This window comes from Chlorocebus sabaeus, chromosome 7 (assembly GCF_047675955.1).
Source record: "Chlorocebus sabaeus isolate Y175 chromosome 7, mChlSab1.0.hap1, whole genome shotgun sequence".
In the NCBI taxonomy this organism is placed as follows: Eukaryota; Metazoa; Chordata; class Mammalia; order Primates; family Cercopithecidae; genus Chlorocebus; species Chlorocebus sabaeus.
In genome coordinates, this window is record NC_132910.1 from 39,440,085 (window position 1) to 39,452,232 (window position 12,148).

At 35.8% G+C, this 12,148-nt stretch overlaps 1 protein-coding gene across 1 annotated transcript; it reads left to right on the forward strand.

Moving 5' to 3' along the window:
• The first annotated feature begins 3,135 nt into the window (after positions 1–3,135).
• SPP1 (secreted phosphoprotein 1) lies at positions 3,136–10,968 on the forward strand. Its single transcript, XM_007999203.3, has 7 exons — positions 3,136–3,331; positions 4,406–4,473; positions 4,583–4,621; positions 7,581–7,661; positions 7,928–7,969; positions 9,012–9,335; positions 10,044–10,968. The coding sequence occupies exons 2-7, from the start codon at positions 4,420–4,422 to the stop codon at positions 10,446–10,448; spliced, it is 945 nt and encodes a 314-aa protein (XP_007997394.1). The 5' UTR covers positions 3,136–3,331; positions 4,406–4,419; the 3' UTR covers positions 10,449–10,968.
• The last annotated feature ends 1,180 nt before the right edge of the window (positions 10,969–12,148 follow it).

A 12,148-nucleotide genomic window follows, 5' to 3' on the forward strand; every position in this document is an offset into this window, starting at 1 on the left:
TGTTTTAAATTGAAACTAATGTTTACCAATAGCAAGACTACTTTTTCAGGAGCTGACTTTTATTGTCTAAGTTATTGAGCAATGGAATAAAAGGTTTTATGGTTTTTTGGGGTTTTTTTTGTTTTTTTTTGGGTTTTTTTTTGTATTTCTGAAATGCTCTAATTTCATGTCTGAACTTGAAAATAGCACCCTCTTATTATCCACCTTTGCTTGCTACCCTGTGATAAATAATGCCCCTTTTCCCAGTCTATATATGATGAATGGTGCTAGGTTTCCAAATAGCTTTAATGCCCAACTTGTTTATGACAGATTTGTGGTGTTACCAAGATATCAGAGTCATATCTGAACCTTGACTTGAGGGAAAAAGTAATTATTTGTAGAGCTGAAAATGCTGAAATAGTTGGTTACACTTTACTAAGTAAAATATAATTAGAAATGTTCAAATAAACTAGAAGTCAGTTTAATAAAGTTGTCCACCAAAGTAGTGACATTGAACACTTACTTTTTATTATATGGGAATTTTCATGTAATTCAGGAAAAAGACCATAAGGCTCTTTGTTTCCATGTGTCCTCTTAGTGTCTATAATTTAAGATCACAAATTACTCTTCGCATTCTAGTTTGACAACTAAACATTTTTTACTTTCCACATACAAGATTTACAGGGAGTTTGTGCATTTTGACCTTTTGATTCTAACAACCAATCATCAGCCAATCAAGAATGGAAATTTTGGAAATATTACAGATAGAGCTACTGTGATTTAAATCATTTAACATGTCAATTCTGACAGAAAATCCTACTCAGAAAAACAACCAGCAGCAGCACTTTTGAGTGCAAACAGCATGAAACATCAAGAAATATGAGCCTCCCCAATAGTCACAATGACGCAGCATCCATTCCCTACTTTACAGAATTGCCTCCCATTATAAATCACTTTATCTTCTCAACTCTGAAGCATCCCAGACACATTCTTTACCCGTGAATTCACAAGACTCTTCTCTGAGAGAGGCCTTGGGACTAGGAACTTTCTGAATGAGTGTAGAAGTCCGGAAGGAGACAATAGTGTCAACCTGGGATTGCCTAAGGCAACAACAGAGCAAAACAAGAACGCTTTGGTTCTCTGGGTCTCTGTCCCTGATTGCATAGTGGATCATTGTTGGGAAATATTTCTTCACCTGGCATTCCAGGAAATGGAGCGCTCTACAGCTGTATATAGTTCTGTCATTAAATACACTAGTGTTCTATCCGGCTGGAATAAGAAAATTCATAGAACCAGATTGTGGTCTGAAATCTTTTTTCAGAAATGCTGCCATCGTGTGGTACTGTGGAGCTATGACCAGAAGAGTCCTGTAAAGGGTCATATGGTTCATCTCAAGATGGTTGGGCTCCAGCATAATCTATTCCTATAATTAATTCTAGCTTCATATTGAATCATTCCCGTGGGCACAGAGTAAACTACAGTAAATCCTGTGGAAATTTTGTTGTTTTTAGAATTTTCGGACTTCCCTCCACTAAATTGACAACATGACAAGCTTATGTGGGTAATATGTTTAAAGGAAAAAAATAGTTTTTAAAAGCAGAAAAAAGAAGTCTATTTTGCAACTTTATAATCCGTGTGCTTTCTATTTTATAGAGAGAGTTGTCATCTTACTTATTAAAATGGGTGCTTATTACCTACAAGCCAATAATATCAATTCATCTGGAATACATCCAATTTAAGAGAGACATATTTCCCCCTACCAAATGTTCATGAAACCTATTTATTAGCTATATACTAACACTGCAAGAAATTATTTAATCTATATTTATGTTAAAAGTAATATTTGGCAAAAAGAAGCTGACACTTTAGAACTAATAAAAACCACAATTACTTTTGCAGCAACCTAATAATAAATAGGACCATTTATTTTTCATCTTAATCACACACAAGTCTTACAATAAAGGTGTAAGGTAAATAAATAGTGCAATCTGCATTTCACAACTGAGAAAGCAGATGAAGTAATCTCAAGACAATGTTAAATATTTTAAAAGGACCCAGAGCTCTGCTATCCCTGAATATTCAGACTTCCCCTGTAATTTTCTTTTATTCAAATACCTTTTAAATACCTAGTAAAGTGTTTTTTAATACAGAAATTTTTAAAAATCTTTTTCTTTTTAAGTAGCCTAATTTACATACCCTGGGAGAAAAACTAGAAAAAAAGATGATTCCAAAATCGAATCTGTTCCTTTAGAAATGTGCAAAATTTCCTTATTGATGCATACCATTTAAAGATCTTACATCTACTCTCATTTTAATAACCTATTCTTTTTAAAGACATTACAATTCGTGACTGCCTGCCCCTCTTAAAAATTTCATACTAGTTAACACACATACACTCCTTAAGATACGCAGGGTATTTGCATCTAATATGTGCTAAGCATTGTTAGTTTAACATACTAATTCATTTAAACCTCTCAAAAATCCCATGACCTAGGTAATAGTATCTGCATTTTATGGATGAGGAAACAAGGATAGGTAGGCTGGGCGATTTGCCCAAGGTTGCACAGGTCAGCAGTGACACAGCGGAATTCAGAGCCACAGTCTGGCTCCTGAAGCAGCCCTTTCAAGCAGTCATCCTGCTCTCAGTCAGAAACTGCTTTACTTCTGCAACATCTAGAATAAAATACCATTCTTCTCTTTTATATAGAACTTTGTATTTTAATGTCACTAGTGTCTTTTGTCTAAGTAACAAGCTACTGCATACTTGAAATCACAAAGCTAAGCTTGAGTAGTAAAGGACAGAGGCAGGTTTTCTGAACTCTTTGCAGGCTTGAACAGTAGCCTTCTAGAAATATAGTTCTTCAATAAGTATAATCATATAGGCAAGAGTGGTTGCAGATATTACTTTTATGTTACTTAAACCGAAAGAAACAAAACTCCTTTCTATTTAATTTTACATTAATGTTTTTCCCTACTTTCTCCCTTTTCCATGGGATCCCTAAGTGCTCTTCCTGGATGCTCAATGCCCATCCTGTAAATGAAAAAGCTAGTTAATGATATTGTACATAAGTAATGTTTTAACTGTAGGTGTGTGTGTGTGCGTTTTTGTTTTTTTGTTTTCACCACAAAACCAGAGGGGGAAGTGTGGGAGCAGGTGGGCTGGGCAGTGGCAGAAAACCTCATGACACATCTCTCCGCCCCCCTGTGTTGGTGGAGGATGTCTGCAGCAGCATTTAAATTCTGGGAGGGCTTGGTTGTCAGCAGCGGGAGGAGGAGGCATAGAGCACAGCATCGTCTGAGACTGGACTCCTGTCAGGCCAGTTGCAGCCTTCTCAGCCAAACGTCGACCAAGGTATGCCTTCAGTTTGCTACTGGGTTGTGCATTCAGCTCAATTTCATGGGGAAGTTCAAGTTCTAAGGAAAAATATTTTTAATTGTAATGCTGTTAAACAGATTTAAATTTTCTAGCCTTTTTAATAAGCAGATTAGATACATTGCAGGTCTCCTGGAACAAAGGTGTCTAGATATTTGGAATGCCAATCAAATATAAAACTTTAAAATACTTCCACTGGGTCCTCAAAAGAACGGAAACTACTGCGGCTAATCAGAAAATAGTAGAATTCAATTCCCCTTTGGAATAATTATACCTATATCATTTTCAATGGGTGACTGCAGGAATGTAAAAGAAAAGGGATCTTTTACACTAAATAAGCCAATTACAATGCTATTTTTAAAATGATGTATCTTATTTTCAAGGGGAAGAAAACCCTTTCTGAATATGTTACTGCTAAATTTAGCTGTTAAAATATTCACCAAGATACCTGCATGACACTATGTAGGCTTATTATTACAAATAGAAAAGTTGTTGGCTATTTTCAATGTTTTCCTTTGCATTTCAAATTTTTAGAACATCTTACTTAAATAACAAATTTCAGAGATAGTTTCATTTCACCTAAGTAGCATCTACTTAATAATTTAAGCTAAAAATCACATTTAAAGTACATATTGGAAAAACGAATAAAGAAAATTTTTTTCATTTTTTTCTCTGTGCTTTTTCTTCTCTAAAAAGTATTCCCATACTAGCTTATTAATAGAATTAAGTTACTGTTGATCTGTTTGTAGGTTTAGTAGAGCTAGATATATAAGGTAGCAATCGTATAATTTCTAGAACTCTAAATTTAAAAGTTGAATAAATATAGACTTGTAAAATTTCCCTTTCCCTTGCCTAATAAAGATGGAGAATAGGTGGCAATATAAATATTAACTTGAAAGACCATAATACTAAAAAGAAAAGGCTTCTTTAAGTAGAAAAGATTTTACAGAAAATATATTTTATTTGTGATTATTTTGTAATGTGGTAGTACAAAAAGGTACCATTGTTTTAACCTATGAAGATGTCAGCTATTCCTTATGAAATGTTTTGCAGGAAAACTCACTACCATGAGAATTGCAGTGATTTCCTTTTGCCTCTTAGGCATCGCCTATGCCCTGCCAGTGAGTACAGCTGAATCTTAAAGAAAATTCCTGAAAATAACTGAATTGTGTGCTTCTATGTGCTAGGAGGACATTCTTGTAATCTTTCTTCATCTTTTCTGTTTCAAAGGTTAAACAGGCTGATTCTGGAAGTTCTGAGGAAAAGCAGGTAAGCATCTTTTAGGTTTATTACATAGTGAAATCATTTACTCAATTACAGCGAGAGGCGCAACAAACATATTTGCTGCAAAATTACTTATCTTCTCAGTCAAATCTATTGGTTTACAAGTATGTATTGACTGCCTGCTATGAATCTAGGCCAGTACCAAGCACAGTATAGTTTTTAATAAATATAAGTTTGTAAAACCAACCCAGATATTTTAAATATAATAATGTCTAGGCCAGTATAGCATGTAAGATGAGTTATATGAAGTTGTGTGACTTTTTTCCCATTAGTCCACATATTGATCTAAAAGCAGAAAATTCCAGCTTTTGCTTTATTTAGTGGATTGCTAAGTTTAAAATTCACATCGGATATTAGCCAGAACTGTTTGTATGACCATAATATTCACAATATCGTCTGAGATATTAGCTGAGAAGCCCATTGTGAAAAGAAAGTCTATGTGTGCTGTTTGTATCTATTGTGATTGTCAGCTGATGTTAGATCACATTTTCTAACCAAACATAAGACCAACCAAACTCTTTATTATAATTATTTGACCAGCACTAAAGATGTACCTACCCCTCCACAACAGATAAAACCGTGCCAACCAAACAACAAATGGGCATTGTCCCCAGAAGCTTGGACAAAAAGGCACACAGAGTTCAATTCCAGTTGAACAGAATAAAGGCCAAAATAGAGTTGCCTTGGGGGTCACTGCAATTAGATTTCTTAATGAAGACATTAAAAGAAGTATTCTGTGTGTGTTTGTGTGTGGGTGTGTGTGTGTGTCTGTTTTCCAACTGATTTGAAAACACAGGTGTTGAATCCTAATAATAAAGCAGAAAAATTAACATCTCCAGAGAAGACAGAGGTCATACTATTTCAGGCAAGAATTAGTGCCTTTTTAATAAATGAAAACATGGCAAAGATGCATTTTAGAAGGCACGTGGAGTCATAACAATTTAAGAAATAAGTGAAGAGCTCAAGGTCCAGCCTTCTAGAATCCCAGAAACTTAAAGCTAGTAAAAAATTGGGGAAGTCTCTAAGGATATATGCCTGAAAATACACACTGGTTATCTGTGAGTGTTAGGATTACTGGATGGTTTTTAGTCTATTCATTTTGCTTACCTTTATTTTCTTCATATTAGGTTTTAAAAATTATAAATTTAACTTATAAATCCATTCTCTCCGAGCCTGTATTACATGTGTCATGAGAATAGATAGACAGATATGAAAAAGTGAAGAGAAAAACTCTGAACCCATCTAGTCCCGTTGTTTTTGCATCTTCTTTTTTTTTCTGGGACAGAGTCTCGCGCTGTCACCCAGGCTGGAGTGCAGTGGCGCAATCTCAGCTCACTGTAAACTCCACCTCCCGGGTTCACACCATTCTCCTGCCTCAGCCTCCCGAGTAGCTGGGACTACAGGCGCCCGCCACCACGCCCGGCTAATTTTTTATATTTTTAGTAGAGACGGGGTTTCACCTTGTTAGCCAGGATGGTCTCGATCTCCTGACCTTGTGATCCACCAGCCTCAGCCTCCCAAAGTGCTGGGATTACAGGCGTAAGCCACTGCGCCCAGCTGTTTTTGCATCTTCTTAAAGCAAGGAACCCCTTCTTTCAGCAAAACCTTTCAGAGAAGCTCAGTATGAAGCCCCTCTGGTTAGAGCCAGCCGTGAGAGAAACTCTAGTACTTCTGACTGGTTTTCTCTCTACCCATCCACCCCTTAGGTGGCTGCAGAAGGGACTCTGTACAACCCCCAGAGTTATTCTGAATGACAGGGACATGTAATGATTGGCCCTGGATGATTCAGCAGATCAGATGACACTTACATAGAACAATTTCCACTCCTCTGCAGTAGCATATTATCAGTATTTTCCAGATAAATAACTTGGCTAAAGAAAAATCCATTTCATTTACATCTTTGGCACCTTAGAGCTATAGAACTTTTGTGCAATGATTTTAATATTATATTTCTGCATTGTCTGGTAAGATAGCTGCCAGATACATATGGCTATTGAGCACTCAAAATGTAGGCTAGTGCAACTGAGGAACTGAATTTTTACCTTATTTCTTTGTTTTTTTTTCTTTTGAGATGGAGTCTCGCTCTGTCGCCCAGGCTGGAGTACAGTGGCACGATCTTGGCTCACTGCAAGATCTGCCACCTGGGTTTACACCATTCTCCTGCCTCAGCCTCCTGAGTAGCTGGGACTACAGGTGCCGGCCACCATGCCCGGCTAATTTTTTTTTTTTTTTTTTTTTTTTTTGGTATTTTTAGTAGAAAGGGGGTTTCACTGTGTTAGCCAGGATGGTCTCCATCTCCTGACCTCATGATCTGCCTGCCTCAGCCTCCCAGGATTTCAGGCAAGAGCCACTGTGCCCGGCCATTTCGTTTTAATTAACTTAAATGTAAATAGCCCCCATGTGGTTAGAGTATACTGTATTAGACAGCACAGCCTTAGAGAGTTCCTTCTTGCTCCAGGGACTGGACACAGTGAAGATCAACAGTAATTAAAGGCACGTCTGGTTTAGATGTGCTTTATCTGAGAGGAAAATTCAGCCAGTAAACATACAAAAAAAAAGCACAGTGTGAAGTTCAGGGTTAAGAGCTAGTTTGCCTGCGTTTGAACCCTGCCTGGCTCTGCCATTTCCTACCACTTAACTGCATTGTGGCTGATTGTAAGGTGGGAATATTAATGATACCCATCTCATAGGGGAATGAGAGGATCAAATGAGTTCATATTTGTAAAGCAATTTGAAAGAGTGCCTAGCCCACAGTAAGTGCTACATAAGAGTGTATTAAATGAATCTGCAAGAAAAAAAAATTACAAAAAGGTACCTAAGGGTCTGAGTGACTATATGCATGCATATTACGCTTATCCATCAAGACTGGTGAAGAATGGTTGTTTTTTCCATTCATCCCTACGTTTCTTTTTTAAATAATGATAAACATGCAACTTTTTTATAGCTTTACAACAAATACCCAGATGCTGTGGCCACATGGTTAAAGCCTGACCCATCTCAGAAGCAGAATCTCCTAGCCCCACAGGTATTTTTAAACTTCTCATAATTAAACTACAACGATGAAAGATAGCTACAAGCAGGCCATTTGGGCTGCTCAGATGAATCCTGCCTGCCCGCTGGCAAGGGTGTGCTTAGGACACTGACTGATCTGCCATGTTGGCTTCTTCCCGTGTTAAGCCATCCACAGATGAGGCAGAAAAATAAAAACTGCTTTGGATTCAAAAGGTTAACTTTTGAATAAAAAAGCTAGGCATGTGTCATGCACACTAACATGTGCCATTCCTTCTTCAGAATGCTGTGTCTTCTGAAGAAACCAATGACTTTAAACAAGAGGTAAGTTCTCATTTTCAATCAGAGGCCCATCATACCTTGAAGAAACGAAAGAAGCCATTGCCTGGATTCTCTTCTGATGAAATTTCATTAGCTAATTTTCCAGTAAATTGGAAGTCTTTAAAACTTGCTCAGAAAGAAAACATGTATTTACTAAATATCAGAAATACTAGGTTTCCTCAGATAAATTTAGCATTACAGAAAATGTTCATTAATGCCTGTTATTTGAAACATTAAGCTGATTGCAATTTATTTAAGGTATTCTGTAGATATCAAATATCTAATAAGCATCTAATTAATGCCTATCAAAGCTAAGATTTTGCCTTTAGGAAAGTTCTCTTTCCTAATAAAATAGTTTATTTGACAACTATTCTTTTTATTAGGATCATTCATATATTTGCTAAGCAAAGAGTAAATTTATTTTCCTTAAGATTCAATTTGAATATACTAAGAATATTAAATCAAGTTAGATAAATTACCTAATATATTTGTCAATCTGAAATTTAATGGACATTAATTGTTTAATTCAAGGACAGTTTTGAGCTGCAGTTTATACACACATGCATAACAGTCACCTTTCAATTATCCATGCTAATAGGAAAGTGGTTATAAATTTTGGTACACACATTAAAATAGGGATACTCTTCTCTTTTGATAAATCTCATTTCAAATTTTAAGAAGTCTCATAATTATGTGTCTGTATCTATTACATCATTGAATTTAGTAAATTAAATAATGTTTAATATGTATAAGGCAAAACAATGCTATTGATATGAAGATTATACTCACATATTTGGCTTGAAAATATCTATGAAAATAATTTTTGTTGGAAAGTAGGAAAAGTTCCTCAGAATGTTATTAATCCCTGTGTTAAAAGAGAAATTGGAAGATGCTCACTTTAGCTCCTAAAAGCCATGGTGTGTACTGTGAATGCAAAGATTCTGAAACTAAATAAAAAGAAAGATAGTAAAAGACTAATGTGCTATCAAGACTAAGGGAAAATAAAAACCCTTACACTAATTTTCCTGGCCATTTTAATTTTCAGACCCTTCCAAGTAAGTCTAATGAAAGCCATGACCACATGGATGATGTGGATGATGAAGATGATGATGACCATGTGGACAGCCAGGACTCCATCGACTCGAATGACTCTGATGAAGTAGATGACACTGATGATTCTCACCAGTCTGATGAGTCTCACCAATCTGATGAATCCGACGAACTGGTTACTGATTTTCCCACAGACCTGCCAGCAACTGAAGTTTTCACTCCAGTTGTCCCCACAGTAGACATATATGATGGCCGAGGTGATAGTGTGGCTTATGGACTAAGGTCAAAATCTAAGAAGTTCCGCAGACCTGACATCCAGGTAAATCCTTTAACAGACACACCTGATAGTTCTGACTAGAGCTCAAGTCTAGGAAACCACAGTTTGCATATTCATTCATTCATTCATTCATTCATCCATTCATCCATTCATTCATCCATTCAGCAAGAATTCATTCATATTCTACTTTATGATCATTGAATACAAATCTTTTTCTGCTTGGTGGTTTTTGTAAGTACATAATTTCTCTCTAGATTTGATTCTCAAACACAATTCTACTTTTTGAAATCCTGGATCACTTATTTTTAGATTAAAATAAATGGAAAACACCAATTATTTAAAAAAATATAATGGTCATGTTTTGAGGTTAAATACCTAAGAGGAGTTGTAGTTGCAAATTACACTGAATCCTTAGTCACAGAACCTGGATTTGACATAGCCTTGCCATTTACTATTCTCTTTATTTTTTAACTTCCAATTCACTTCCTCTTTATGTAGGTTTCAATATAATGAAACCTACCTGATAAGTTTCATTACATATGTAAGTGATGTACTTATTAAACTAAAGGAGACGACATATGTGAAACGGCTTGGTAAAGTACTATACAAAGTAACATGCTAGTATAATTTCAGCCAGATTTAGCCAATTTTTAGTATAAGATGGCCTAAAAGCTAGAGAGCAGAAAAGGATTACCGTATTCCCATCCCTAGCTGTTCATATAATTCTTCTTCATTTGTGCCATGATTCAGTACCCTGATGCTACAGACGAGGACATCACCTCACATGTGGAAAGCGAGGAGTTGAATGGTGCATACAAGGCCATCCCAGTTGCCCAGGGCCTCAACGTGCCTTCTGATTGGGACAGCCGTGGGAAGGACAGTCATGAAACGAGTCAGCTGGATGACCACAGTGCTGAAACCCACAGCCACAAGCACTCCAGATTATATAAGCGGAAAGCCAGTGATGACAGCAATGAGCATTCCGATGTGATTGACAGTCAGGAACGTTCCAAAATCAGCCGTGAATTCCACAGCCATGAATTTCACAGCCATGAAGATATGCTGGTTGTAGACCCTAAAAGTAAGGAAGAAGATAAACACCTGAAATTTCGCATTTCTCATGAATTAGATAGTGCATCTTCTGAGGTCAATTAAAAGGAGAAAAAAAATATAATTTCTCACTTTGCTTTTAGTCAAAAGAAAAAATGCTTTATAGCAAAAGGAAAGAGAACATGAAATGCTTCTTTCTCAGTTTATTGGTTGAATGTGTACCTATGTGAATCTGGAAATAACTAATGTGTTTGATAATTAGTTTAGTTCGTGGCTTCATGGAAACTCCCTGTAAACTAAAAGCTTCAGGGTTATGTCTATGTTCATTCTATAGAAGAAATGCAAACTATCACTGTATTTTAATATTTGTTATTCTTTCATGAATAGAAATTTATGTAGAAGCAAACAAAATACTTTTACCCACTTAAAAAGAGAATATAACATTTTATGTCACTATAATCTTCTGTTTTTTAAGTTAGTGTATATTTTGTTGTGATTATCTTTCTTTTGTGGTGTGAATAAATCTTTTATCTTGAATGTAATAAGAATCTGGTGGTGTCAATTGCTTACTTGTTTTCCCACAGTTGTCCAGCAATTAATAAAACATGATCTTTTTTACTGCCTATATAATGTTTTTAAAGGTTTATTTTGGTTTTAATTGATACATAATAATTGTACATATTTATGGGATACTGTGTGATGTTTTGATACATACATACATTGTATAATTATCAAAGGGTAATTATCATATCCATCACCTCATACACTTGTTATTTATTTGTGGTGAGAACATTCAGTCTTCTTTTCTGGCTATTTTGAAGTATACAATACATTATTATTGACTATAGTCAAGCTACGTTGCAATAGAATACTAGAATTTATTCCTCCTAGCTAACTGTAACTTTGTACCCATTGACTAACCTCCCCTCATCCACTTTCCCACTCTCCCAGCTGCTGGTAATCACTATTCTACTCTCTACTTCTATGAGGTCAACTTTTCTAGATTCCACATGAGTGAGATCATGCAGTACTCATCCTTCTGTGCTTGGCTTATTTAACTTAACATCCTCTAGGTTCACCTATGTTGTCAAAAATACCAAGAGAAAACATGCACGAACTATACATCTAAGAAGGAATTAAAATCCAGAATACATAAGGAACTCAAACAACTTGACATCAAAAAAAAAAAGAAAGAAAAGAAAACCCAAATAATCCAATTTAAAATGGGCACAAATCTGAATAGACATTTCTCAAAAGAAGACATGCAAATGGCAGGTATATGGAAAAAATGTTCAACAACACTAATCATCAGGGAAATGCAAATCACAACCACAATGAGATAACATCCCACCCAAGTTAAAATGGCTTTTATCAAAGAGAAAAAAAATAACAGACACGGGCCAGGATTCGGGGAAAGAAGGACACTCTTACACTGGTAAAAAACGTAAATTAGTACAGCCACTTTGAAAAACTGTATGGAGACTTCTCAAAACAACAAAAATAGAACTACTATATTATTTAGCAATTCCACTGCTGAGCATATAACCAAAAGAAAGCAAATCAAAATGTGGAAGAGATATCTGAACTCCCACGTTTACTGCAGCACTATTCACAATACCCAAGATGTGCAATTAATGTAAATGTGCTTTATGATGAATAGATAAAGAAAATGTGGTATATACACACAATGGAATACCATTTGGCCATAAAAAGAAATTAAATCCTGTAATTTGCAGCAACATGGATGGAACTGGAGGTCATTACGTTAAGTGAAATAAGACAGGCACAAAAAGACAAATATCGCA